At 37.3% G+C, this 26,358-nt stretch overlaps 1 protein-coding gene across 3 annotated transcripts in view; it reads left to right on the top strand.

Moving 5' to 3' along the window:
• The window catches only part of beta4GalT7 (beta-1,4-galactosyltransferase 7), a 77,090-nt gene that overhangs the window by 42,939 nt on the left and 7,793 nt on the right, over positions 1-26,358 (top strand). Inside the window, exon 6 of one of the 3 annotated variants that reach the window (XM_089087357.1) lies at positions 11,729-11,817. The exons of the other annotated variants lie outside the window; for them this stretch is intronic. Coding sequence (XP_088943483.1) covers positions 11,729-11,814 — 86 coding nt within the window. The 3' untranslated portion in view covers positions 11,815-11,817. The remainder of the gene's footprint in view (positions 1-11,728; positions 11,818-26,358) is intronic. 3 annotated transcript variants of the gene reach the window in all.

Raw genomic sequence — 26,358 nt, 5'->3', positions numbered from 1 at the left:
ATATCGGACCAAATTTTCTTATCAAGGAAATATCTGAATGCGTTTAAGGTATAGTACGAATGGCTTGCAAAAAAAAACACAAAAATACTATCAGAATGAATAAATTCTTTATCAACATCCGATGTTGGATATGTCATTATGAAAAAAAAAATTGTAAGTATGTAAGTAAATAAGTAAGTAACAAACTCTTTCTTGAATTCACCTCTTGATACAGAAATTTAATTCAGGAAATTATGAAAAAAAATTGAACAAATTCTTTACTAATATCCATTATCGATTGAAGTTCCTTCTTAGACAGACAATACAGCAATTTCACAAAATCTAAGTATAGGAGTGACTAAATTCTATATCAACATCCATTTCTCGGATACATAGGAAAAAGTTGACAAAATCTAAGTTTTAGAGTGAATAAATTTTTTTCTCAACATCTTTCGTCAGATACATCGAATATAATTGACAAAATCTAAGTGTTAGAGTGAATAATTTTCTTATCAACATCCTCTGTCAGATACATCGGATAAAATTGACAAAATCAAATTATCAGACTGAATAAATGCTTTATCAACATCATTTGTCGGATATGTCTGACAAATTTTTTTTATCAAAAAAATGTCTTATTGCTTTTTAGGTACAGTACGAATGGATTGCAAAAAACACGAAAATGCTTTCAGAGTGAAAAAGTTACTCATCAACATCCCTTGTTGGATGTGTCATTATGAAAAAAAATTGTAAGTAAGTAAAAACTCTTTCTTGAATTCACCTCTTGGATACACAATACAGAAATTTAATTCAGAAAATTATGAAAAAAAAATGAGAAAATTCTTTATTAACATTCATTATCGATTGATGTCGCTTCCTAGACAGACAATACAGCAATTTCACAAAATCTAAGTATAGGAGTGATTAAATTCTAAAGCATTTATTCATTCTGAAATTTAGATTTTTTCAATTTTATTTGATGTATCTGACAAAGGATGTTGATAAAAAAAATTATTCACTCTGACACTTAGATTTTGTCAATTTTATCTGACGTATCTTACAAAAGATGTTGATAAAAAAATTATTCACTCTAATACTTAGATTTGGTCAATTTATCCTATGTATTTGAGAAATGGATGTTGATATAGAATTTAATCACTCCTATGCTTAGATTTTGTGAAATTGCTGTATTGTCTGTCTAGGAAGCGACATCAATAGATAATGAATGTTAATAAAGAATTTGTTTAATTTTGTTTTCATAATTTTTTTTACGTATCTTAAAATGACATAAAATATGCTTACGGCTCTAACAATTGTACACTATGCTTGCTCAGAGACACGATGCGGCTTTCCCACTGGTACTTTATGGCGGGTTATTGACACTACCTAGTTTATTGCATGTATTAAATCATTATTTTTCTACACGATGGAACGACAAACACATAAGTAATATCTTTAAAAAAAAGTGAAGATGGAGCATTTTAATAAAGTTTGTTCACATGACAATTCTATTGTAGCATGGAATACTGACAAGGAGAAGTATTTAAACTATGAAACAATTACAAGTGGTAGCACTATTGGAAATGTATGCATGCATTGTCATGACAGTAAGGAATTAAATTTCTTAGGAGTACCGAAAAAATTCAACTCTTATGTTGGTGGATATGCAAGATTGAGATCTCCAGAGATGATTGCACTCAAAGAGAATGCCAACATAAAAATAATTGTATGTGCTAGATTACAACTCCATCCTGCTGTTGCAGGTAACACATTACCTGCTGATACATCCTATCGTCAGCTTTCGGGTATTAGCATTCAACGGAAGATAAAAAAAGAAAGGCCTACTCTTCTACTAATATCATAAACCATATCTTGTCTGCGTGCCGAAACTGTTACATGTGTAAAAATAATGTGATAATAGACAGTGAAATTGTCAGAAAAATAAAAAGGGCATTGGCAGAAAATATCACTATGGAATATAAAGATGAATCGATGAAAAAAAAGTAGCAGGAAACGTTACTGCCATTGATCAAACAGTCAATGAACCAAAGAATACCAAAGACGAAAAGTATAATGAGCCAGTCGATGACACACCAGTAGAAATTGTGCATGATTCAAAATGGAATAATGATTATTCTACTGATTACGAACTAAGAAAAGACAATAACTACAATATCAAGAGTGAACATGGTAAACTATTTTATGGAACGGATTCAAAATATGCATCCTTTGTTGGATATGCTGGATAAAATTGACAAAATCTAAGTATCAGAGTGAATAAATTCTTTATCAACATCATTTGTCGGATATGTCGGATAAACTTGACAAAAGCGAAGTATTAGAGTGATTAAATTCTTTGCCAAAATCTTTTAAATGCAGAATCAACATCATTCTTTGGTTTTATTTGAAGCAACTGACAAAATCTTAGGAAGGAATTAAATAAATCCTGTTTCAATAACCTTTTAATGAATACATTTGATAAAATTGACAAAATCTAAGTATCGGATTGATTAAATTCTATATCAACAACCCTTTCTCGAATACATGGGATAAGTCCAAAAAATTTTTAGTCCAATAAAAAAAAGTGGTACTCCAAACATTATTTTTCTAATAGTAAAGGTCATGACTGACATGTTTATACCATTCTCATTTTGAGTTTGGAAAATATTAAATGTGATTTTTTTTTTTTAAGTTTCATCTCATTCGATGAAATTTAACAAAAAAAAAGTTGAAAAAATATATAATGTTAAAAAAAAAAATAAAAAAAGTTAAAAAAAAATAAAAAAAAAAGGGGGGAGGGGGCCAAAAAGTTGGGGGGGCGGGGGAGGCCCTTCGAGTTTCGGAATAGGGGACCTTTGGGGGATTGATGTCTCTGCTGGTTAGGGTCGTTGGTGCTTATGATCCTTGATGGTTCGTTCTCACATACACCTTACTGCTTGATTTGCAAGGATTTCTAAGGTTTGTTCTGAATTTCATTATTAAAATTATTTTCTTGCCATCTACATCTCTCTTAGTATCAACTTTTTAGTATACTATAACTTTAGACTATTTTAAACTGACAACACTATTCAAACGCCACTTGTGTATTATACAGAACACATCGAAGAAGTAAAGCTATCCATTATTAAAATTCTTTTCTTGCCATCTACATCTCTCTTAGTAACAACTTTCTAGTATACTACAACGTTAGACTCTATTTTAAACTGACAACACTGTTCAAACACCATTGCGGTTACCTTAACTGCTAATCACTTTAACCCTTCTTCTCCGTCTTCATACGATCCAATTCGCAAATGTTATCTAGCTCTGTTTTTTTCCCTATTATTCAAATAAGATCGTTCGTAAACTCCAATTCGCGAGTCCCTTATCCCTTTTTGCAAATTTCAATCAAACAATTCTGATTGTAGCATCCAATTTTTTAATTAGCAACGACGCATTAATAACAAACTACTCTCGAGTTAAGGCAATTGTCCAAAAAATCAGAAAAACCAGTCTGATAGCACATACTTCAAAGAAATGGAACAGGGGGGTAGAATAGCATGGGAAGGAACATAAGCTCCTGGAATAGCATAGGAAGGAACATATACCTTTATAATAGCATAGGAAGGAACATAAACCCTTAGAATAGCATTGCAAGGAACATAAACCCTTAGAATAGCATGGGAAGGAACATAAACCCTTAGAATAGCATTGGAAAGAACATAAACCCTTAGAATAACATATAAAGTAAAATACCCCGTTAAAATAACATAGGAAGGAACACAAACCCTTGGAATAGCAGAGCTAGGAACATAAATCCTTAGAATAGCACATGAAGGGGCAAGAACCCTTCGAATAACATAGGAGGGGATATAAACCTTTAGAATACAATAGGAAGGAACATATACCCTTGAAATAGCATAAGAAGGAAAATAAACCCTTAGAATATCATATAAAGGAGCGTAAACCCGTGGAATAGCATATGAAGGAACATATACCCTTTGAATAGCATAGGAAGGAACATAAACCCTTAGAATAGCATAGGAAGGATCATAAAACCCTAAGAAAAGCAAAGTAAGCACCATAAACCCTTAGAATAGCATAGGAAGGAACATAAACCCTTAGAATAGCATAGGATGGAACATAAACCGTTAGAATAGCATAGGAGGGAACATAAACCCTTAAAATAGCATAGGAAGGAACATAAACCCTTAGAATAGCATGGGAAGGAACATAACCCCTTAGAATAGCATAGGAAGGAACATAAACCCTTAGAATAGCATAGGAAGGAACATAAAACCTTAGAATAGCATAGGAAGGAACATAAACCCTTAGAATAGCATAGGAAGGAACATAAACCCTCGGAATAGCATAGGAAGGAACATAAACCCTTAGAATAGCATAGGAAGGAACATAAACCCTTAGAATAGCATAGGAAGGAACATAAACCTTTAGAATAGCATAGGAAGGAACATAAACCAAGCAAATCCATAAGTACATGCTCTGGAAAGGTGCCAAGGGAACATAAGGCAAGCAAATAGCATGTAGTTTCAAAACGTGTTTAATCACGTTGCTTGGAAAGGTACCAAGGGAACCTAAGGCAAGCAAATAGCATGGTCCTATGGCAGTAAGCAAATAGCATGGTAATTCCTATGGCAGTAAGCAAAGTATAACTTAGCACTCTACTGGGGGGGGGGTTAATTTCTCTTCGTTTTAATTTTCAATGTTGCTCCTTGCTTTCAGTTGAAGACAGTCGCACACCCACGGGAGGGGGGGGAGCTAAAGGGGCTGTATCCCCCCCCACGAAAAAAAAAACATTCTGTTATTAAACCGTATATAATCTGTTCGGTTTCATCATTCATTCCTTAGTCCCTACACCATACAAAAAACTTGCATTCAAAGAGCTAAAATAAACTTAAAGTAGTGCCTTAAAATACCGTTTTTTCTAAGGAATTTTTAGAGCTTTCCGTTTGTTGGCCCAGGGACCCTCAGTCAACCCCCCCCTCCCATAATTATTTTCTGAATACGCCACTGGTTGAAAAAAAAACCTTTTTTGTTTAATTTCTGATCGTTTTTTACATAATGCAGGAAAACCCGTCTCCCCCTCGACGAAAAAATCCCCCACGCAAAGATCCTTTAGGCAATTCAATCCCGGTTAAAACTCACCCCCGAAAATTTCCCGTAATATCTCCACATGTAAAATTGAGTCGGCAAATAGAAAGTAAGACAAATAAAAATGATTTCGTATAGGCATTGTAGAAAATTCCCCCAATGTAAAATTACCTCTGTAAAGTTCACCGTTCACCCCCCGGAAAATTTTCCTTATGGAAAATCCCCCGAGAAGAAAATTCACCCCCCCCCCAACCGAAAAATGTATGCATACTTTCCAATAACAAATACTATGAGTAAACAATAGGCAAATTTCATAACTTAAAGACCTTTCCCCAGGGGCTGGGTAGGGGTCATGTTATCGCTAAATGCATAGTTATTGGATCTTTCAACTATGTTGAACAAAATTGCTATTTAACACATTTTTATTACACGACTTTGGGTAAAAAACGGGTGTTGGAGGGGGGCTATCTGCCCTCCAATCTTTTTGGTCACTTAAAAAGGGCACTAGAACTTTTGATTTCCGTTCAATGAGCCCTCTTACGATTGGCTGGAGTATTGGTTTGACGCGGTCATCTCTGGGAAAAAAACAAAAACAAATAAACTAAAATACGTGATCTTTCTTCTGGCAAAGACATACAAGATTACACAGTTTTGCATATTGGAGCTTAAAACCTCTACAGTAGGGTTTGCTGATACGCTGAATCTGATGGCGTGATTTTTCATTAAAATTCCTTGTCTTTTAGGGGGTGTTTTCCCCATTTTTCGAAAATCAGGGATATTTTCGCAGGGTCGTAGCCTTTGATTGGTAACACTAAACCTAATGAATGTTATACATTTGGAATCATAGGCAGCGCAAGAGCGCTGCCTAAGTAAAAAACGATGTTGGCACAATGTTTTTTTTTTTTTTTTTGGTTTCTTGGTCTTAGACCAGGGCACTTCGTATCGAAGGAGTTGTCATAGAAACTTCGAAAAGGGCTCATTCTACTGGACATTAGAAGGACTGGTGCCCCTTATAATAGCCAAAGGTGATTGGAAGGCAATAAACACCCCTTCCACGCCCACCATTTCCCCAAACACATCCAATCAAAAATTTTGAGATAGCTATTTTGTTCAGCATAGTTAATTTCCAGCTAGAAATTATGTTTTTGAGGACGACACTTCCCCACAGCCGTCAGGGCAAGGGTTATAAGTTATGCCCTGGGGGCATATAAGGTTTTTATAGAAAGCGTTGTCCTAGAAACTTCAAAAAAGGCTCGTTCGACAAAGGGCTAGTGCCCTCTTTAATAGTCGAAAGTTATTGGAGGGCAACTACCCCCCCTCTCACGTCCACCTTTTCCCCAAACAAATCCAATCAAAATTTTGAGGTAGCCATTTTATTCAACGTAGTTGAAAGTTCTGGAAATTAGGTCTTTGAGGATGACAACCCCCCCCCACAGGCCTCAGGGCAAGGGTTGTAAGCTATGCCCTGGGGGCATATAAGGTTTTTTTTATAGAAAGCGTTGTCATAGAAACTTCAAAAAGGCTCACTTGATTGGAAATTGAAATAGCTAGTGCCCTTTTTAATAGTCGAAAGTGATTGGAAGACAACTAACACCCCTTCCACGTCCACGATTTTTCCAAACACATCTAATCAAAATTTTAAGATAGCCATTTTGTTCAAAGTAGTTTAAAGGTCCATAAATTACATCCAAGTGGATGACACTCTCCCCACAGCCCTCAGGGTAAGGGTTGTAAGATATGCCCTGGGGGTGTTTATGGTTTTTATTGAAAGCTTTGTCGCAGAAACTTGAAAAAGGGCTCATTTGATTGGAAATTAGAAGCTCTTGTGCCCTTTTTAATAGTCGAAAGTGGTTGGAGGATAACTAACAACCCTCTCACACCCACCATTTCCCCAAACACATCCAACCAAAATAATGAGATAGCCATTTTGTTCGGCGTGGTTAAAAAGTCTGTAAATTATGTTTTTGAGGATGACACTCCCCCCACAGCCCCCAGGGCAAGGGTTGTAAGTTATGCCCTGGGGTCATATAAGGTTTTTTTTATAGAAAGCGTTGTCTTAGAAACTTCAAAAAGGAATCATTCCATTGGAAATTGAAACGGCTAGTGCCCTTTTTGATAGTCGAAAGTGATTGGATGGCAAGTAAACACCCTCTCACGCCCGCCATTTCCCCAAAAACATCCAATCAAAATTTTGAGATAGCAATTTTCTTCAACGTAGTTGAAAGCTCTGGAAATTAGGTCTTCGAGGATGACAACCCCCCACCAGCCTCAGGCTAAGGGTTATAAGTTATGCCATGGGGGCATATAAGGTTTTAATTGAAAGTGTTGTCGTAGAAACTTCAAAAGGGCTCATTCGATTGGAAACTGAAAGGGCTAGTGCCTTTTTAATAGTTGAAGCTGGTTGGAGAGCAACTAACGCCCCTCTCACGCCCACTATTTCCCCAACCACATCCAATCAAAGTTTTGAGATAGCCATTTTGTTTAACGTAGTTGAAAGTTCTGGAAATTCGGTCTTTTAGGATGACAACCGCCTCACAGTCCTCAGGGCAAGGGTTTTAATTTATGCCCTGTTGGCATATAAGGTGTTTATAGAAAGTGTTGTTGTAGAAATTCAAAAAGGGATTGTGTGATAGGAAATTGAAAGGGCTAGTGCCCTTTTTAATAGTCGAAAGTGATTGGAAGGCTTGACATTTTTATAGTAAAGATCGATGTGGGTACAATGTATTATTATTTTTTATTTTTTGTTGTTGTTTTTTTTTTTTTTGTTTAGACCAGGGCACTTCGTATCGAAAGAGTAGGGCTCACCCCTATGTTACGCCTTCCCAAGGCCAGAACATAATTTGCATTTTACTGACAAAGAATAAAAATGAATGTGCATTGTCAGTTTAATATACATATACTGATATTTAGTAATCAAAATGTTAATATTATTTGATTTATTAAAGTTATAAAAGTAAAAATATTTATTTTTTTCAGTAAAGTGCAAATTTTTTTCTGGCCTTGGGAAGGCATATGGGTTTTGACCCCTATTCATGTTAATTTCTGGTCGTTTTGAGTTTGACTCGGTTATTTATTGTAGTTTATGTCTGTTTGGGTTTCATTTATTTATCGATGCTGATTTGTGGTAGTTTCACGCTTGGTAGATTATTTGATTTCATTTTTGCTCATTTTTGGCTTAATGGAGTTCTTTACTTTTCTTTGAAAAGTTATTCTGTGCAAAAAGTTTTTTTTAATTAATTTAATTAATCACGTTGCTCCTGACTTACAGTTCGTTACCACGAAAGGCTTGATATTTTTTTTTTAGTATCTCGAAGCTTATTGACTAAAATTAAGGGCAATAAAAAAGCTACTTCAGTTTATTTCATGAGACAGTCCTTTTGCATAGGTTTGTCTTTTATAATTTAGGTAGAGGGGGAAGGAGGAAAGGAGAATATGAGAAAAGACCCAGATCAAGCAGTGGCGGATCCAGGGGGTGAGGGCGCCCCCCTAAAAGAGTCAAAAGTAGTGTAATTTTCTTAATTAACGCAAGTTTGCGCTAATTAAACTTGCTCCTAACGCAAGTTTATCGGATCAACCTATTTTGTGCCCCCACCCCCTAAAAAATTCTGGATAAACCCTTGAGGTCAAGGGTTTGAAATGGTTTTTCAATTACTTTTTATCAATTTTATCATTACTTTATTTTACCTTATTTATCATTTTACCAATTACTTTATTTATTATTTATCTTCATTTTAAAATCGACTCGATTCTTTGTTTATTTTATTGTTTTACCTGTGTTGGCCGAGAGTTGAGAAAATAGTTCACTCTGATGTCATTAAATACGTAAGACCTTTCCTGGACGTTTAAGAATAAACACATATGTTAAAAGACTGCTCCCTCTAGATTTTGAAACTTATATCTCCACTCCAAATTTCAGGAATTGACGCCCTGTTTGGCCGTAATAAACTATGGCACTTGTCTAGAATGCGGTAAGTGCGCGATAAGTGAAGTTTCGTTAATGCTAATGAAATAAAACAAAATAGGATAAAAATATAATAGTTCAGAAACAAATTTGGGCTATATATTTGCACATTGGGGGGAGGGCCTAACCTAATCTAACCAAACCTAGGTACCTTTGAGTCCCCCTAAACCCCAAAAAACTAAAGTTTAAATATAGTTCCCGGAGTGAGAAACCCTTTGTTTATGCCTCACTAGTCAGCGGAAACCTGTTTATCAATAGCATTTTTGACATTTCGATGCTGTCTTTTATTGCGCACTTACCGGATTCTAGACAAGTACCAAAAATATTTTAATAACAACAAGTTATTGCATCTAGCTGTTTCTACTACCACACCTCTTTTACATTCTGGCTTGTTCAATAGCCGTGTAGGTCTTCCCTTCCTATCATCGGTTTACCTGAAGTTTTTTACTGCGTAATCCCTTGGTCGAGTTCTATTTAAATGTCATAAATTACCGTTAAATAGCTGCATCAAATCTTGGGACGGGACTAATCTGTCCGATATGCAAAAGTTTAGATGGCTTCGCTGAGAAATTTATTTCTAAGGCAGAGTCAGACGAAATTTCCTTACTTCAATAACCTAAATAATGATATTCCATATGTGTCCACTATTTATAGTTATTTTTATTTTTAGCTTTTCATTGTAATAGTAATTAGTTCATCCTTTTAGTTAAATTAAAGCTCTGTGCTCTAGCTGTGACTTCAGTTTGTAGCCAGGACAGTCAAATATTAGGGTTGCCAGATAAACCTAATTTCTATTCAGATGTTGTTTAGGTGGCTGGGCATTGAATTTTTTTAAATAGCGCATTTTTTCGAGCTGAATTTATGACAAATTCATAGAGATACAAAATAAACAGAGGCTAGATTCTGCGAAATTTCGCCGTTAGCCCAGAGTGACGCTAAATTTAAAAATTTTGAAACCATGGTTTAGTCTACTGCTTCTTCTGCTTTTGTATAGTCAAGGAAAGAAAGCATTTCTACTGCTATATTGCTAAACTCTGCCACTATTAAACTCGCTAAACTTTGTTAAATTAGGAAGATGATTTCAAAATTTACAAATTTAGCGTGACTCTGGGTTAACGGTGAAATTTGGCAGAATCTGACCCCAATGCTTTTTTTGATCTCTGTGGGTTACCTATACTTTTGGCTCATTTTCGCTTGAAAAATGGTGCTTCCGGAAAATTTTCGCCCTTTATAGCCGCACAATTTTGTACCATACATCTGGTTTCAATGACCATAATATCCTTTGAAATACTAAAAGAACTTGAATCTTACAGAAGAGGCGAAAATTTTCGCCAATCTTTAGGAAAAATCATTGTAATTTATTGTGTCACAAATCCTTCCTTGGCATTATTAAATTTTATTCGGGAGCAATCAAGGGGTTGCCTAGTATTCGACCCCTGGCGTACATCCTGGAACGTTTTGGGTTCTGGCCTGCGTGGCACACTTTCATCATGCCACGCTTCATCATACCATTCTTAGCGAACTTCGTACCGCTCATTGAATAGTTTTACCACGCCTGGCATGCGTCACGTGGCTTAAACGATTTTAAAGATGGACCATCCCTTTGAAGCAAGAAAGCAATTCTATAGCAATTTAATTCATGTCTGCCTCAATTCCCTTCTCAACATCCCATCTCTATTGACTATCAATATTCAGTTCTTATCTGATATCAAAACGTTTATACACCCTAAGGGCAATTTGGTCGTAGTAAATTATTCCTTTCCCCCTACAAGTCTTACAAGACGTACAAAACATGGGTGACTCATGCAGGATCATTTAATTTCTTAGGGAAATTTCTTGGGATGTTTAGATTCCTTCCGCTTTAGTTCCCCAAAGGAAAGTTTTCCAGCGTGAGTCACTTGGGAAATGAATCTTCGAAGGTCTATTCCTCCGTTTTAGGGGAAAAATAAAAAGACGCTAGAATAAATCAGTTGATGTCATCTCTGATTCTGCAGTCCTTTCTGGGGAACATAAAAAGGGAGAAATTTGTATTACATGAAGTTAAGAAAAAGCTTAGACAATCATCAAATTAAAGAGAGGTATTTTTATGTCGTTTTAAATATCCCAAAATCCCTCCTTTCAACCCACCTCTTTGCGGTATTCTGGAGGAAAACAAGTTTTTGGATCCATAATCCCCCCCCCCTTCAAGCTGAAGATACTTCAAGGAAAAAAAAAACTAAAACGCTAAGGTCAATCAGTTGGTGTAATTTCTGATATGGCAGTCAGTTCTGAAGAAATTTAAAAGAGGAATTTATATGATTCTAAGTTGAGGTAAGGTTGACACAGGAGGAAAAGTAAGGATATGTGGACACATAAACAAGTATTCATTTCAGTGGTAAGGGACTAAATATTGTTGACCCTAACCGCCTCCCTCTAAAACCGGTGAATTATTTAAAATACAGCAAATGCAGGGAGGTCCTTAAAAGTCTGGATTTTTCGTGGGGAAGGAGAAGCGGAGCATGAAATTTCCACCGGTGGTATCCAGAGGTCATAGCAGGTTTTTGGATTCAGACCTCCGCCTTTACCCATCCAAGGTGAAAATGTGTAAATAAATGTAACTTTTTTCATCCATCAATAGCCATATAAAGATATTATTCAGTTCACTTCCATAAATTTGGACCTCTCCATATATTAAGTCTTTGATATTTAAAAGTTTAGAATTTGGTCTGGCCCGGAGTCACTGCTTTTCAGAGGTCAATAAACGCCTGGTTTCTTTCTACTTCTGGAGGCTACTGGACTTTTAAAAGGTGTGACTTAGTTTTCTTACAAGGTTTTTGAGTGTGCGGCCAGGGCACAGTATAAAGATATAGCAGTGAGTTTACCGCAGATAATTTCTGGCTCTTCATTCTCGGTGCGAACAAACAACTCCTCCCACTTTTTCTTGCATTAGCGCGTACAAACAGCTCCTCTCATTTGATCTGCCATCAGCGGTCCAATTACCCTGGAACACGTATTTTGGCAGAAACTTTCTCAAAATGCCTTTGAAAACAACTTGAGACTTCAAAACCTAATTTTAATTCCTAAAAAATCTAATAATAACAATGCATTACTAATTGCTGTTTTCTTAAATGTATTGGCTTAAACTAATTTCAAATTAATTTCTTAAAAATTTAGTGTTCCAACGTTGAAGCCAAGTTTTGCGTTCAAGAGAAAACTGACTTGTCTACCCGTGAAAAGGTCCAATGTCGCTTATATTTATAAGTTATCTGGAGAACTTGCACCATCGGCCAGGTTTTTATAATGGGTGAGATAGGGTAAGATCATACTGCCTATAATTTATATACTGTGGGCCAGAGTTAGCAATGAGGCTGACCCGAAAGCCTTCCACGGGGCTGGAATCAACTTTAATTTACAAACATGCATGACTGACCGGTAGGTTCGACTAACTCACCGCGAACATGTTGCTTTACAAAACTTAATCGGCACAACTACCCGCAGAACATTTACGCGCGACCGCTTTTACTTTATACAGCCGCTAAGCGTTATTTCCTTATTTTGGTTCTCATCAGAGTTGATATTTTTTTTAAGATGGTAGTACTATTATAGACGTATTTGGTACTGGTACATTATGCGGGCCCACCGCCATAGACTGTATCAAGGAAACCAGTCACAAAACCCGTCAAATAGGCTATTTGAAAGAGACCGCTATAGATAAGTGATTGCAAAACCGTAGTTTCTCAATGAGTTACAATATTTAAACGATTGTTTTTTGGGGTTTAGGGGGGGAGGCACCTAGGTTAGGTTCCGCATTTAATATATGCTATGATTTATCCCCTCCCCCCTAATGTGCAAATATATAGCCCAAATTTTTTTTCTAAACTATTATATATTCATCCCATTTTATTTTATTTCATTAGCACTAACCAAGCTTGACTTCTTCGCGGTGCCTGCATAATGCATCAGTACCGCCTATTCTAAACAGCTTGAAATAAAAAAAACTAAAAATTTAAATTAGATATTATTTTTGGATTTGACTGTTGCTAGGGAGGGGCACCAATTCATGAAAATGTAGGTGCGATAAAATTTATCGTTAAATTGTAGGTAGGGTTTTTATTTTTCCAATAAAAATTAAAAAAGAGGTATTTTCTGATAAAAATACCATAAAAAGGTATTTTTCAAATCTTACGACGACAGAATCTAAAGGGGAGGGCAACGCTCCCTCCTCATTGGTGCCCGTGTTGCTTGAGTGTTTTTTTATTAACTAACTTCCTTATAAAAATTCCAGAAGCAGACAAATACAGCATTGCGTATACTGTTTACCCATAATATCCACTAAAAGTATATCACCTCCCTTTTCCCCCCAAAGCAAGCTCTGGGAAACTCTTCTGCGAAAAATACACCATTATAGAAAGTCACCAGACCTCTCTGATGTCTTGAACACCTTTCTTCAGTCCAATAAGTCAAATTCTTATTTGCTTTATATTTTTCTCCTGTTTATTTTTCCCTAGCCTTTGGATCCCCTCCTTTTTTCCTAATTATCAAGTTTGTGAAAAACATGTAAAGGATGCAAGGAAAATTAATTACTAAGAAAACAGTCCAAATTACATTTGGCATATTTAGCTCCGAATATGTCAGGTCGAAGTCAGCTGTTCCCTGTTTAAATAGATACTTTTTTCCTCTCTTTTTTCCAGGGAGTGAAGCACCTGGAGTCGAGGGGAAGGAATTTTTGTTTATTTCAGTTGTTTATAATTGAGTAGCCCGTCGAGTTGAGATCTTTTCAAGCGCTGATATTGCCGCATAGATGTTGATGCTACCAATCAATATTTTTCTCTTCCTTGATTTTGAGGATGTGATAAGATTTAGAAATACAGTTTTGTCTCTAATTCTTTTGAAATTGTCAAATAATTTCAAATGCTTGCCCGCCCAATTTAATCATACCGTCAGCCACCAAAACAAACCCATAGTCCACTGGGCTGTCGCATATTCAGTCATGTCACTCAGTCTGGTCTTAACAGGAGAAGCAAATTTCTATCCGTTCAAATTTTTTTTTCATATCGCAAGTGTGTAGTAGCTGGAGACTAGAAAGGGAGAAAATATTAATTTGTGTACTTATTAATAATACGGAACACACAGAAAAACTAATGTTAGGTTAAACCTAATGAAATATATCCTTCCTATAACCCTTAGTTTAAATATTAATACAACTTGGCCTATATATTTGCACATTAGGGACAGGGTTGTAATTTGCTATAGGATGCCCCTTCTAGACCCAAGTTTGCCCCGCAGACCTAAGCTTGCGGACCCCCCCCCCCCCAGCTGAAATTTAGTTTCTGCAAAAATCTTGCTAAAATTTAGATAAGCCTGCATAATTCAAGTATCCAGAGAAACAGGTCAGTTTTCTTTAGTATATCTTTGCCTTTATGGTAATATATGACTCATTTTTCAGTTCTCACTGTCATTTTCACTCGATTTGGAAAAATTGGCTCCAACTTCGCCCCCCAGGATTTTGACAAAATTACGCCCTTGATTGAGGGTGGCTAAAGTAACCTAATCCCCCCCCCCTTTATGTGCAAATATATATTCTGTCTAAATCAGATGTATTGTATCAAACGTCACTTGTTTTTGTAGCTATGAAACTGGTTTTCTGAGATGTAACCTAAGCGTAATTCTTGAGTATGCTCTGTATTATTAACAAGTACCTTAATTTGTTTCAGTACCTTCAAATCGAGAAATCTCCAGTGAGAAAATTCAAATATCGAAAGTATTAAGTTTCGTTTATACTAACCGTTCGCACAGTTCAACTATATAAAACAACGTTTCTCGTCAGGGAGTTGCTCCAGGATTTTTTTCATGGGGTGGGGGGACGAGAGGGGTCCATAACCGGATAGTCGAAAGGCTCGAGCTATATAATATATATTTTTCTCCAAATTATTGGGAGGCAACTGCCCCCTCCCCCGAAACGACACCCCTGCTCCTCGTCCATCCACACAAGTCAAGGGCCACACCATTGCTTAATGGAGTATTTCAAAATCCAGAAAGCCCAGAGAATATCATCCAAATTTTCAACATGCTACGTGAACACTGTGGGTGCTATGCGACTCTTTTGACAAATGGGTGTCCCAACAGAAAAATTGCCTGCATCTCAACTCCTCCTCCCTACTCACACTGCTGTGACAACTTCACTGCTACTTGAAGAATTGGGGCCACTCAGCTGGTCCCTGTCAGATGTTACCGATTTGCCCACGAAATTACAAGATTAAGATAAATGATATTCAGAAGTAACAAACCATATGAAAAACCAAAACAAAAAAGTTTTTGTTTTACAAGTCCCCACAAGGCTAATTAGCCTGTGATACATAATAAAAGAGTAAAGTAGAAAAAGAAAAAAAAGGATAAAACGAGATTATTTTATCAACAGAAAAGTACAATAGCTCAACAAAAAACAAATGCCAAAGAACAAAAACCAAGGTGACAAACAGCCCAGGATAAAACTACCCTTCAACCAGGGGCGGATCCAGGATTCTTTTAGAGGGGGTGGGGGGGGTGCAAAATAGGTTGATCCGATAACCTTACGTTAGGAGCAAGTTTAATTAACGCACTGTTGCGTTAATTAGGTAAATTACACAACTTTAGACGACATTAGAGGGGCGCGCGCCCCCTCGTCCCTCTGGATCCGCCACTGGCTTCAACCTCTAAACACTTTTTAACTTGGTATAACAAGAATATTATACAGGAAAAAAAAGTAGTTTTTTGAAGCGGCAAAAGACTGGTTTTCTGCATCCGAGCAATTAGTACCCTGAAAAGATTTTCTGGAATTTCATTTTTAGGGATAAACTTTTATTTTCCCGGGGGCAAAGTGGCCAATGGGGTCAATTCACAAAATTGTAGGAAGCGTTGTAAAATTTAGTGTAAAAATTTAGTAGGGACAATTTCGTTGGTTTTTATTTTTTGCAATGAAAACACATAAAAAATGTATTTTTGAAAATATCAGTGGGCAACAAAATTTAGATTGAAAAAATTGAAACAACAACGAAATCCCTACTCCTTGATGTTAATAGAAAACTTAGTTTGGTTTGATAATTGAAGAATGGCTTTTTTGGTATTTTCATTGAAAAATTGACAGAATTGCTTCCCGCCTCTAGACTTGAGAAATGGATTTTTTCCCTTCTGAATTTATACTTTGCATGCAGCTAGAACAATATGGATTGTTGTATCAAATTAAGTTTTTTTCTATTTATGTTCGCTTCTTAAAAGCGCGAGGGCAACCTCAAAGGCGTGTCAATTGAGTGAGTTGTGGATACAAAAGGCTTCACCCAGTAGGGCCTATTGGGTCTAAAATCAATCATTCTAACAAAAAAAAAAAAAAAAAAAAAAAAAAAAAACAGAAGGACGGTTTCAACAGTCGGATTTATAACTAGCATTGCTATTTTGGTGTCTTGAATGTATTTTATCCCCCTCCCCCTCAAGAAGAAACTAGGATCAATTCTTATTTATTAAATATGGTAGTCAATGTTATTTATGCTTTAATATATATTAATTAAAAAAAACTTTTTCCACAAAATAAGTTTTCAAAGAAAAGTAAAGAACTCCATTTAACAAAAAAATTAACAAAAATAAAATCAAATAATCTACCAAGCGTGAAACTACCACAAATCAGCATCGATAAATAAATGAAACCCAAAACGAACAGAAATTACAATAAAAAACCGAGTCAAACTCAAAACAGGCAGAAATTAACATAAGTTGGGCGCAAAACCCCTATGCCTTCCCAAGGCCAGAACAAAATTTGCACTTTACTGAAAAAAATATAAATATTTTTACTTTTATAACTTTAATAAATCAAATAATATTAACATTTGATTACTAAATATCAGTATATGTATATTAAACAGACAATGCACATTCATGTCTCTGAGGGGGCTCTGAGGGGGGTTATCCTCCTAAAAGACAAAATTTCCAGAACTTTCAACTACGTTGAACAAAATGGATATCTCAAAATTTTAATTCGATGTGTTTGGGAAAATGGTGAGCGTGAGAGGGGCGTTTGTTGCACCCAAATCCCTTTCAAGTACAAAAAAAGGCACTAGCCATTTCTATTTCCTATAGAATGAGCCCTTTTAAATTTTTTACGACAGCACTCTCAATTTAAACTTTATATGCCCCCAGGACATAATTTAAAAGCCCAGCCCTGAGGGCTTTGGGGAGGGGTTTTCATCCTTAAAGACCTAGTTTCAGAAACTTTTAACTACGTTGAATAAAATGGCTATCAAAAAATTTTGATTGGATTTGTTTGGGGGAATGATGGGCATGGGGGGGCTAGTTGCCCTCTAATCACTTTCGACTATTAAAAACGGCACTAGCCCTTTGAATTTACAATCGAATGAACCCCTTTTAAAGTTTCTAAGACAACACCTTCTATAAAAACCTTATATGCCCCCAGGGCATAACTTAAAACCCTTGCCCTGAAGGCTCTGGGGGAGTGTCCTCCTCAAAAACATATTTTCTATCTGGAAATCAACTGCGCTCAACAAAATGGCTATCTCAAAATTTTGATTGGATGTGTTTGGAGAAATGATGGGCGTGGGGTGGGGGGGGCTAGTTGCCATCCAATAACTTTCGACTATTAAAAATGGCACTAGCCCTTTGAATTTCCATTCGAATGTGCCTGTTTTGAAGTTTCTACGACAACGCCTTATATAGAACCTTATATGCCCCCAGGGCATAACTTAAAACCCTTGCCCTGGGGGCTGTGGGGGAGTGTCCTCCTCAAAAACATATTTTCTATATGAAAATCAACTACGCTGAAGAAAATGGCTATCTCAAAGTTTCATTGGATGTGTTTGGGGGAATGATGGGCGAGAGAGGGGGACTAGTTGCCCTCAAATCACTTTTGACTATTAAAAAGGGCACTAGACCTTTGAATTTCCAATCGAATGAGCCCTTTTTCAAGATTTCAATAAAAACTATTATGCCCCCAGGGCATAACTTATAACCCTTGCTCTGAAGACTGTTGGGGGAGTGTCTTGCTCAAAGGTCTAATTTCCTGAACTTTAACTGCGTGGAACAAAATGGCTATCTCAAATTTTGATTGGATGTATTTGGGGAAATGGTGGGCTTTCCCCACCATTTGATGTCTTTGGGGAAAGGGGTGTTAGTTGCCTTCTAATTACTTCCGACCATTAAAAAGGGTACAAGCCATTTCAATTTCTAATCGAATGAGCCCTTTTTGAAGTTTCTACGACAACGCGTTCTATAAAAACTTTATATGTCCCCAGGGCATAACTTGCAACCCTTGTCCTGAGAGCTGTGAGGGGGTTGTCATCCTCAAAGACCTAATTTCCAGAGCTTAAAACTACGTTGAACAAAATGGCTATCTCAAAATTTTGTTAGGATGTGTTTGGGGGAATGACGGGCGTGGGGGAGGGGCTAGTTGCCCTCCAATCACTATCGACTATTAAAAAGGGCACTAGCCACTCCAATTTCCAATCGAATGATACCTTTTCGTAGTTTCTACGACAACTCCTTCGATACGAAGTGCCCGGGTATGGAGAAAAAACCAAAAGCACATTGTGCCCACATCGTTCTTTACTTAGGCAGCGCTAGAGCGCCGCCTATGATTGGATTTGTTTGGAGAAAACATGAGCGTGAGAGGGGGTTTAGTTGCCTTCAAATCACTTTCGAATGTTAAAAAGGGCACTAGCCCTTTGAATTTCCAATCGAATGAGCCTGTTTTGAAGTTTTTACGACAACGCCTTCTATAAAGACCTTATATGCCCCAAGAGCATAACTAAATATTAATTGGATGTGTTTAGAGAAAAGATGGGCGTGAAAGGGGGGCTAGTTGCCTTCAAATTACTTTCGACTATTTAAAAGGGCAATAGCCCTTTGAATTTCCAATCGAATGAGCCTGTTTTGAAGTTTTTACGACAACGCCTTCTATAAAGACCTTATATGCTCCAAGAGCATAACTTAAAATCCTTGCCTTGAGGGTTGTGGGGGAGTGTCCTCCTCAAAAACATATTTTCTATCTGGAAAGCAACTACGCTGAACAAAGTGATTACCTAAAATATTAATTGGATGTGTTTGGAGAAAAGATGGGAGGGAAAGGGGGGTTAGTTGCCTTAAAATCACTTTTGACTATTAAAAAGGGCACTAGCCCTTTGAATTTCCAATCGAATGAGCCCTTTTTCAAGTTTCTAAGACAAAGATTTCAATAAAAACCTTATATCACCCCAGGGCATAACTTATAACCCTTGCCCTGAAGACTGTGGGGGAAGTGTCCTGCTCAAAGGAATAATTTCCTGAACTTTGAACGGCGTGGAACAAAATGGCTATCTCAAAATCTTTATAGGATGTGTCTGGGGAAATGGTGGGCGTGAAAGGGGTGTTAGTTGCCTTCCAATCACTTTCGACTATTAAAAAGGGCACTAGCCATTTCGATTTCCAATCGAATGAGCCCTTTTTAAAGTTTCTACGACAACACGCTATATAAAAACCTTATATGCCCCCTGGGCATAATTTAACACCCTTGCCCTGAGGTCTATGGGGGGGGGGGTTTCATCCCTAATTTCCAATATTAAAGACCTAATTTCCAGATCTTAAAACTATGGTGAATAAAATAGCTATCTCAAATTTTTGATTTGATGTTTTTGGGGAAAAGGTGGGCGTGAGAGGCGGGTTAGTTGCCCTCTAATCACTTTCGACTATTTAAAAAGGCACAAGCCCTTTGAATTCCCAATCGAATGAGCCTTTTTTAAAGTTTCTACGACAAAGCCTTCTATAAGAAACCTTATGCCCCAAGTGCAAAACTTACAGCCCTTGCCCTAAGGGCTTGCCCTAACGGGATCTGTCCTCAAAAACATAATTTCTATCTTGAAATCAACTACGCTGAACAAAATGGCTATCTCAAAATTTTGATTGGATGTGTTTTCGGAAATGGTGGGCATGGCAGGGGTGTTAGTCAACTTCCAATCACATTCGACTATTAAAAAGGGCACAAGCCACTCCAATTTCCAATTGAATGAGCGCTTTTCAAAGTTTCTACGACAACTTCTTCGATACGAAGTGCCCTTCTCTAAAGGAAAAAATTAATAAATAAAACATTGTGCCAACATCGTACTTTATGCCCCCAGGGCATAACTTAAAACCCTTGACCTGAGGACTGTGGGGGAGTGTCCTCCTCTTTACTTAGTCCCAGTTTCTTGTCTCGTTCTCGAGTGTCCCCGTTCTTTACTTAGGCAGCGCGATCGCGCTGCCTATGATTTATGCAACAACTTTCTATATAAACCTTATATCATCCTAAAAGACCTCATTTTCGGAACGTTCAACTACGTTGAACAAAATGGATATCTCAAAATTTTTATTGGATGTGTTTTGGAAAATGGTGGGCGTGAGAGGGGCGTCAGTCGCTGTCCAATCACTTTCAATTATTAAAAAAGGCACTAGCCCTTTCAATTTCCAATTGAATGAGCTCTTTTGAAGTTTCTACGACAGCGCTTTCCAAAAAAAATTATATGCCCGTAGGGCATAACTTTCAACCCTTGCACTGAGGGCTCTGACGGGGTTATCATCCTAAAAGACCTAATTTCCAGAATTTTCAACTACGTTGAACAAAATGGATATCTGAAAATTTTAATTCAATGTGTTTGGGGAAATGATGGGCGTGAGAGGGGCGTTAGTCGCTATCCAATCACTTTCAACTATTAAAAAAGGCCCTAGCCCTTTCAATTTCCAATTGAATGAGCCCTTTTGAAATTTCTACGACAACGCTTTCAATAAACTTTATATGCCCCCAGGGCATAACTTACAACCCTTGCCCTGAGGGATGTGGGGGGAGTGGTTGCCATCCTTAAAGACCTAATTTCCAAAACTTTCAACTACGTTGAATAAAATGGCTATTAAAATTTTTGATTGGATGTGTTTGGGGAAAAGGTGGCGTGAGAGGGGGGTTAGTTGCCCTCAAATCATTTTCAACTATTAAAAACGGTACTAGCCCTTTGAATTTCAAATCGAATGAGCCCTTTTTCAAGTTTCTACGACAAAAATTTCAATAAAAACCTAATATGCCCCCATGGCGTAACTTATAATCCCTGCCCTAAGGGTTGTGGGGGAGTGTTCTCCTCAAAAATATGTTTTCTATCTGGAAATCAACTACGCTGAACAAAACGGCTATGTCAAAATTTTGATTGGATGTGTTTGGGAAACTGATTGACGTGGGGGGGGGAGCTAGTTGCCCTCCAATCACTTTCGACTATTAAAAAGGCACTAGCTCTTTGAATTTCCAATCAAATGAGCATTTTTGAAGTTTCTACGACAACGCCTTCTATAAAAACCTTATATGCCCCCAGGGCGTAACTTAATAGCCTTGCCCTGAGGGTTGTGGGGGAATGTCCTCCTCAAAAACATATTTTCGGTCTGGAAATCAGCTACTCCGAACAAAACGGCCATCTCAAAATTTTGATTAGATGTGTTTAGGGGAATGGTGGGCCTGGGGGGGGCTAGTTGCCCTCCAATCACTTTCGACTATTAAAAAGGGTACTAGCCTTGTGAATTTCCTGTCTAATGAGCTTCTTTTGAAGTTTCTACGACAATCCCTTCTATAAAAACCTTATATGCCCCCAGGGCATAACTTAAAACCCTTGCTCTGAGGGTTTTGGGGGAGTGTCCTCCTCAAAAACATATGTTCTATCTGGAAATCAACTACGCTGATTTTAAATGGTTATCTCAAAATTTTGATTGGATTTGTTTGGGGGAATGATGGGCGTGGGGGGGGGGCTATTTGCCCTCCAATCACTTTTGACTATTAAAAAGGGCACTAGCCATTCCAATTTCCAATCGAATGAGTCCTTTTCCAAGTTTCTACGACAACTCCTTCGATACGAAGTGCCCGGGTATGGAGAACCAAAAAAAGGGGGGAAAGGTACCTAGGTTAGATTACTTATTTAATATATGCTATGCTTTACCCCCCCTCTTCCCCTAATGTGCAAATACATAGCCCAAATTTGTTTCTAAACTATTATATATTCATCCTGTTTTATTTTATTTCATTAGCATTAACTAAACTTGACTGTTTAGAAGTGTCCATATAACGCACCAGTACCCTATTTTACAACGAAAAACAAATATGAAACTTTTCTGACCTATAGAAATAAAAACTACCACTATCAGCGCTTATGATACTTGCATCCCCCCCCCCCCTTAAACCTTTTCCCTCCTAAAAGACCTCGTTTTCAGAACGTTCAACTACGTTAAACAAAATGGATATCTCAAAATTTTGATTGGATGTGTTTTGGAAAGTAGTGGGCGTGAGAGGGGCGTAAGTCGCTGTCCAATCACTTTCAACTATTAAAAAAGGCACTAGCCCTTTCAATTTCCAATTGAATGAGCTCTTTTTAAGTTTCTACGACAGCGCTTTCAAAAAAAACTTTATATGCCCCCATGGCATAACTTACAACCCTTGCACTGAGGGCTCTGAGGGGTTTTCGTCCTAAAAGACCTAATTTCCAGAACTTTCAACTACGTTGAACAAAATCGATATCTCAAAATTTTATTTCGATGTGTTTGGGAAAATGGTGGGCGTGAGAGGGGCGTTAGTCGCAATCCAATCAGTTTCAACTATTTCAAAAAACTTCAAAAAATTCCAACGCTTTCAAAAAACTTTATATGCCCCCAGGGCATAACTTATAACCCTTGCCTTGAGGGCTGTGGGGGAAGGGGTTGTCATCCTTAAAGACTTAATTTCCAAAACTTTCAACTACGTTGAATAAAATGGCTATCAAAAATTTTGATTGGATGTGTTTGAGGAAAAAGTGGGCGTGAGAGGGGGGTTAGTTGCCCTCAAATCACTGTCGACTATTTAAAATGGTACTAGCTCTTTGAATTTCAAATCGAATGAGCCCTTTTTCAAGTTTCTACGACAAAGATTTCAATAAAAACATTATATGCCCCCAGGGCGTAACTTATGGGGAGTGTCTTCCTCAAAAATATGTTTTCTATCTGGAAATCAACTACGCTAAAAAAAAACGGCTATTTCAATATTTTGATAGGATGTGTTCGGGGAAATGATGGGAGTGGGGGGGGGGGGCTAGTTGCCCTCCAATCACTTTCGACTATTAAAAAGGCACTAGCTCTTTCAATTTCCAATCAAATGGGCATTTTTGAAGTTTCTACTGTGCCCGGCTCTAAAGGAAAAGATAATAAATAATACATTGTGCCAACATCGTTCTTAAATGCCTCTGGGGCGTAACTTAAAACCCTTGCCCTGAGGGTTGTGGGGGAGTATCCTCCTCAAAAACATATTTTCTATCTGGAAAACAACTACGCTGAACAAAATGACTATTTCAAAATTTTGATTGGATGTGTTTGGGAAAATGATGGGCGTGGGGGGGGGGGTAGTTGCCCTCCAATCACTTTCGACTATTAAAAAGGCACTAGCTCTTTGAATTTCCAATCAAATGAACATTTTTGAAGTTTCTACGACAACGCCTTGTGTAAAACCTTATATGCCCACAAGGCATAACTTAAAACCCTTGCCCTGAGGGATGTGGGGGAGTGTCCTCCTCAAAACATATTTTCTATCTGGAAATGAACTACGCCGAACAAAATGGCCATCTCAAAATTTTTACTGGATGTGTTTGGGGGAATGATGGGCGTGGGGAGGGCTAGTTGCCCTCCAATCACTTTCGACTATTAAAAAGGGTACTAGCCCTGTGAATTTCCTGTCGAATGAGCCTCTTTTGAAGTTTCTACGACAATGCCTACTATAAAAACCTTATATGCCCCCAGGGCATAACTTAAAACCCTTGCCCTGAGGGTTGCGGGGGAGTATCCTCCTCAAAAACTTATGTTCTAACTGGAAATCAACAAAGCATAGTAAAGCATAACATATATTAAATACGTAACCTAACCTGGGTACCTTTTCCGCCCTTAAATCCCAAAAAACATTCATTTAAATATTGTAACTCATTGAGAAACCACACGCTTTGCAGTCATTTATGTATAGCGGTCTCTTGAGAATAGCCTGTTTGACGGATTTTTCGTGACTAGTTTCCTGGTACAATATATAAAAGTGTCCATATAACGCACCAGTACCAACAATTTTATACATGGTTTTTTTTTATCTTCCCTGCCTTAAATCTCGATCTATTTTAATTTTGCTTACGATTTCTTCCGTTTCCCATATTATAATCAATCAATCAATCAGTCAATAAATGTATATTCATTTTTAAATTTATCTTCCCGATTTATTGGACTCCTCATTTATCCTGAAAAAAACTCGTGGGCTTGAGAAAACTCTCCACGAGTATTTCCTTAATTTAGCGTTTCAAAATCATCTCGTGTCCTTAATTCGGTGAATTATGATTGACGGCTTTTTCGGCCAGACCAACTTTTCATTAAAACCAACTTTTACATTTAAAGCTTTATGCAGATCTGGCGTTCACCGAACAGCCTGGAGAAAAAAAAGCCTACTAAACAAAACAAAAACTTAGGGTCAATATTAGTCTAGACTTTCTGTTTATTTTGCCTGGACTAAGACATAGCTTAGAAGAGTGCCATAAGACAAAGGACAGTAAATACACAATGATCCCCTATGCTTATGCTCTATTTTCAGTATTACTCCATGAAAATTATGATTTATTTGTAGAAGTTTACAGACTGTAAAAACCTCGTGAGAGGATGCGGTTCACTGTCAGAGGTAACCGGCCCAAAGGAAAATCAGCTCAAAGGACATATTTTTTTAGCAATTCAACAGCTTTGGGAGTTCCTTGTGGTGCTACCCGCTTTGATTGAAAAACGTGGCTAATTGTCAGAGGTAATCCGCTCAAATGAAAATCAGCTCAAAGAAAATTGAGTAATTTGAAAGCGTTGGGAGCTCCCTGTGGTGCTACCCATTTTGATTGAAAAATATGACTCATTGTCAGAGGTAATAGGTTCAAATGAAACATCATTTGAGCATTTCGACGGCTTTGGGAGTTCCCTGCGGTGCTACCAACTTTGATTGGAAAAAACACAGCTCATTGTCACAAGTAATCGGCTCAAAGGAAATGTTGGCTTTAAGGAAACATCATTTGAGTATTTTAACGTATTTGGAAGTTCCTTGCGGTGCTACCCATTTTGATTGAAAAAATACGGGTCATTATAAGAGGTAATCGGCTCAAAGGAAACATCATTTTAGCATTTTAACGTATTTGGAAGTTCCCTGCGGTGCTACCCATTTTGATTGAAAAAATACGGCTCATTATAAGAGGTAATCGGCTCAAAGGAAACATCATTTTAGCATTTTAACGTATTTGGAAGTTCCCTGCGGTGCTACCCGCTTTGGTTGAAAAAATTCAACTTATTGTCAGAGGTAATTGGCTCAAAAGAAAATCCGCTCAAAGGAAATATTGTTTGAGTAACTTGAAAGATTTGGGAGTTCTCTGCGGTCCTAACCGCTTTGGTAGAAAAAATGAGGCTCATTGTCAGAGGTAATCACATCAAAGGAAAACCAACTCCAAGAAAATATCATTTGAGCAATTTGACAGCTCTGAGAATTCCTATTTTTTTTTATTAGATGTCAAAAACAAATTTTGATGAATTTCAAACAATTTATTTTTATACTGTATTCGAAGCAATCAGTTTTGTCTTAAGTGTGTCGTATCTTCTTTATTTACTCTCATTACCTTTGGCTGTATCCATGGGCGTAGGAAGGGGGGCAGGGGGGCAGCTTCCCCCCCTCTAGACCTTCAAATTTACATTAGATATGGCTGAAAAAGCAGATGGTTAGGAAAAAGCAGTTGATAAAACTCCATCACGCTATCGACTGCCCCCCCCCTAGACAATATGCTGCCTAATCCTGCCTAAGCCCATGGCTGTATCGTAATTGCCCAAGACAGTGTTCCCCAAGATGTGGTACGCGTACCGACAGGAGTGCGCATTGCAACGGACTTCTTCGAGGATATGCATCTTTACCGTGCAAGGGACAAGCTATTAGACGGGAAAGCGCATCTTAGATCAAAATTAAAAATTCAAGATCCAAATTATGACAAAATGTCATCTCAGCAGAAACAATTTTTTAATTTACATTGTCCAAATAAGCGTTTGCAATGTAACAAATAAGATAATAAAGTAACAAATGTCCAAATAAGGTACAATGTTACTTGTATCTTTTTTTTAATATGGCCAATTTTATTATTCTTTTACTATTACAATAGGTATGTACCAAAAAACTTTCTTGGTATGCAACAAGAAAGGTATTTAATGTGGCCCGAAAAAGATATTTTAAATTTCCAATTTCTTTAAATGTGTTATATTCTCTTTTCTCACTCACATAGCAAAGTCGTTTTTACAGTATCTTAATTGCCTAGGAA

The sequence above is a fragment of the Artemia sp. Qi Xiang Cuo genome, chromosome 4, assembly GCF_049724085.1.
Source record: "Artemia sp. Qi Xiang Cuo chromosome 4, ASM4972408v1, whole genome shotgun sequence".
Taxonomy (NCBI): Eukaryota; Metazoa; Arthropoda; class Branchiopoda; order Anostraca; family Artemiidae; genus Artemia; species Artemia sp. Qi Xiang Cuo.
The sequence above is the reverse complement of the archived record's forward strand: the minus strand, read 5'-3'. Positions and strand labels throughout refer to the sequence as shown.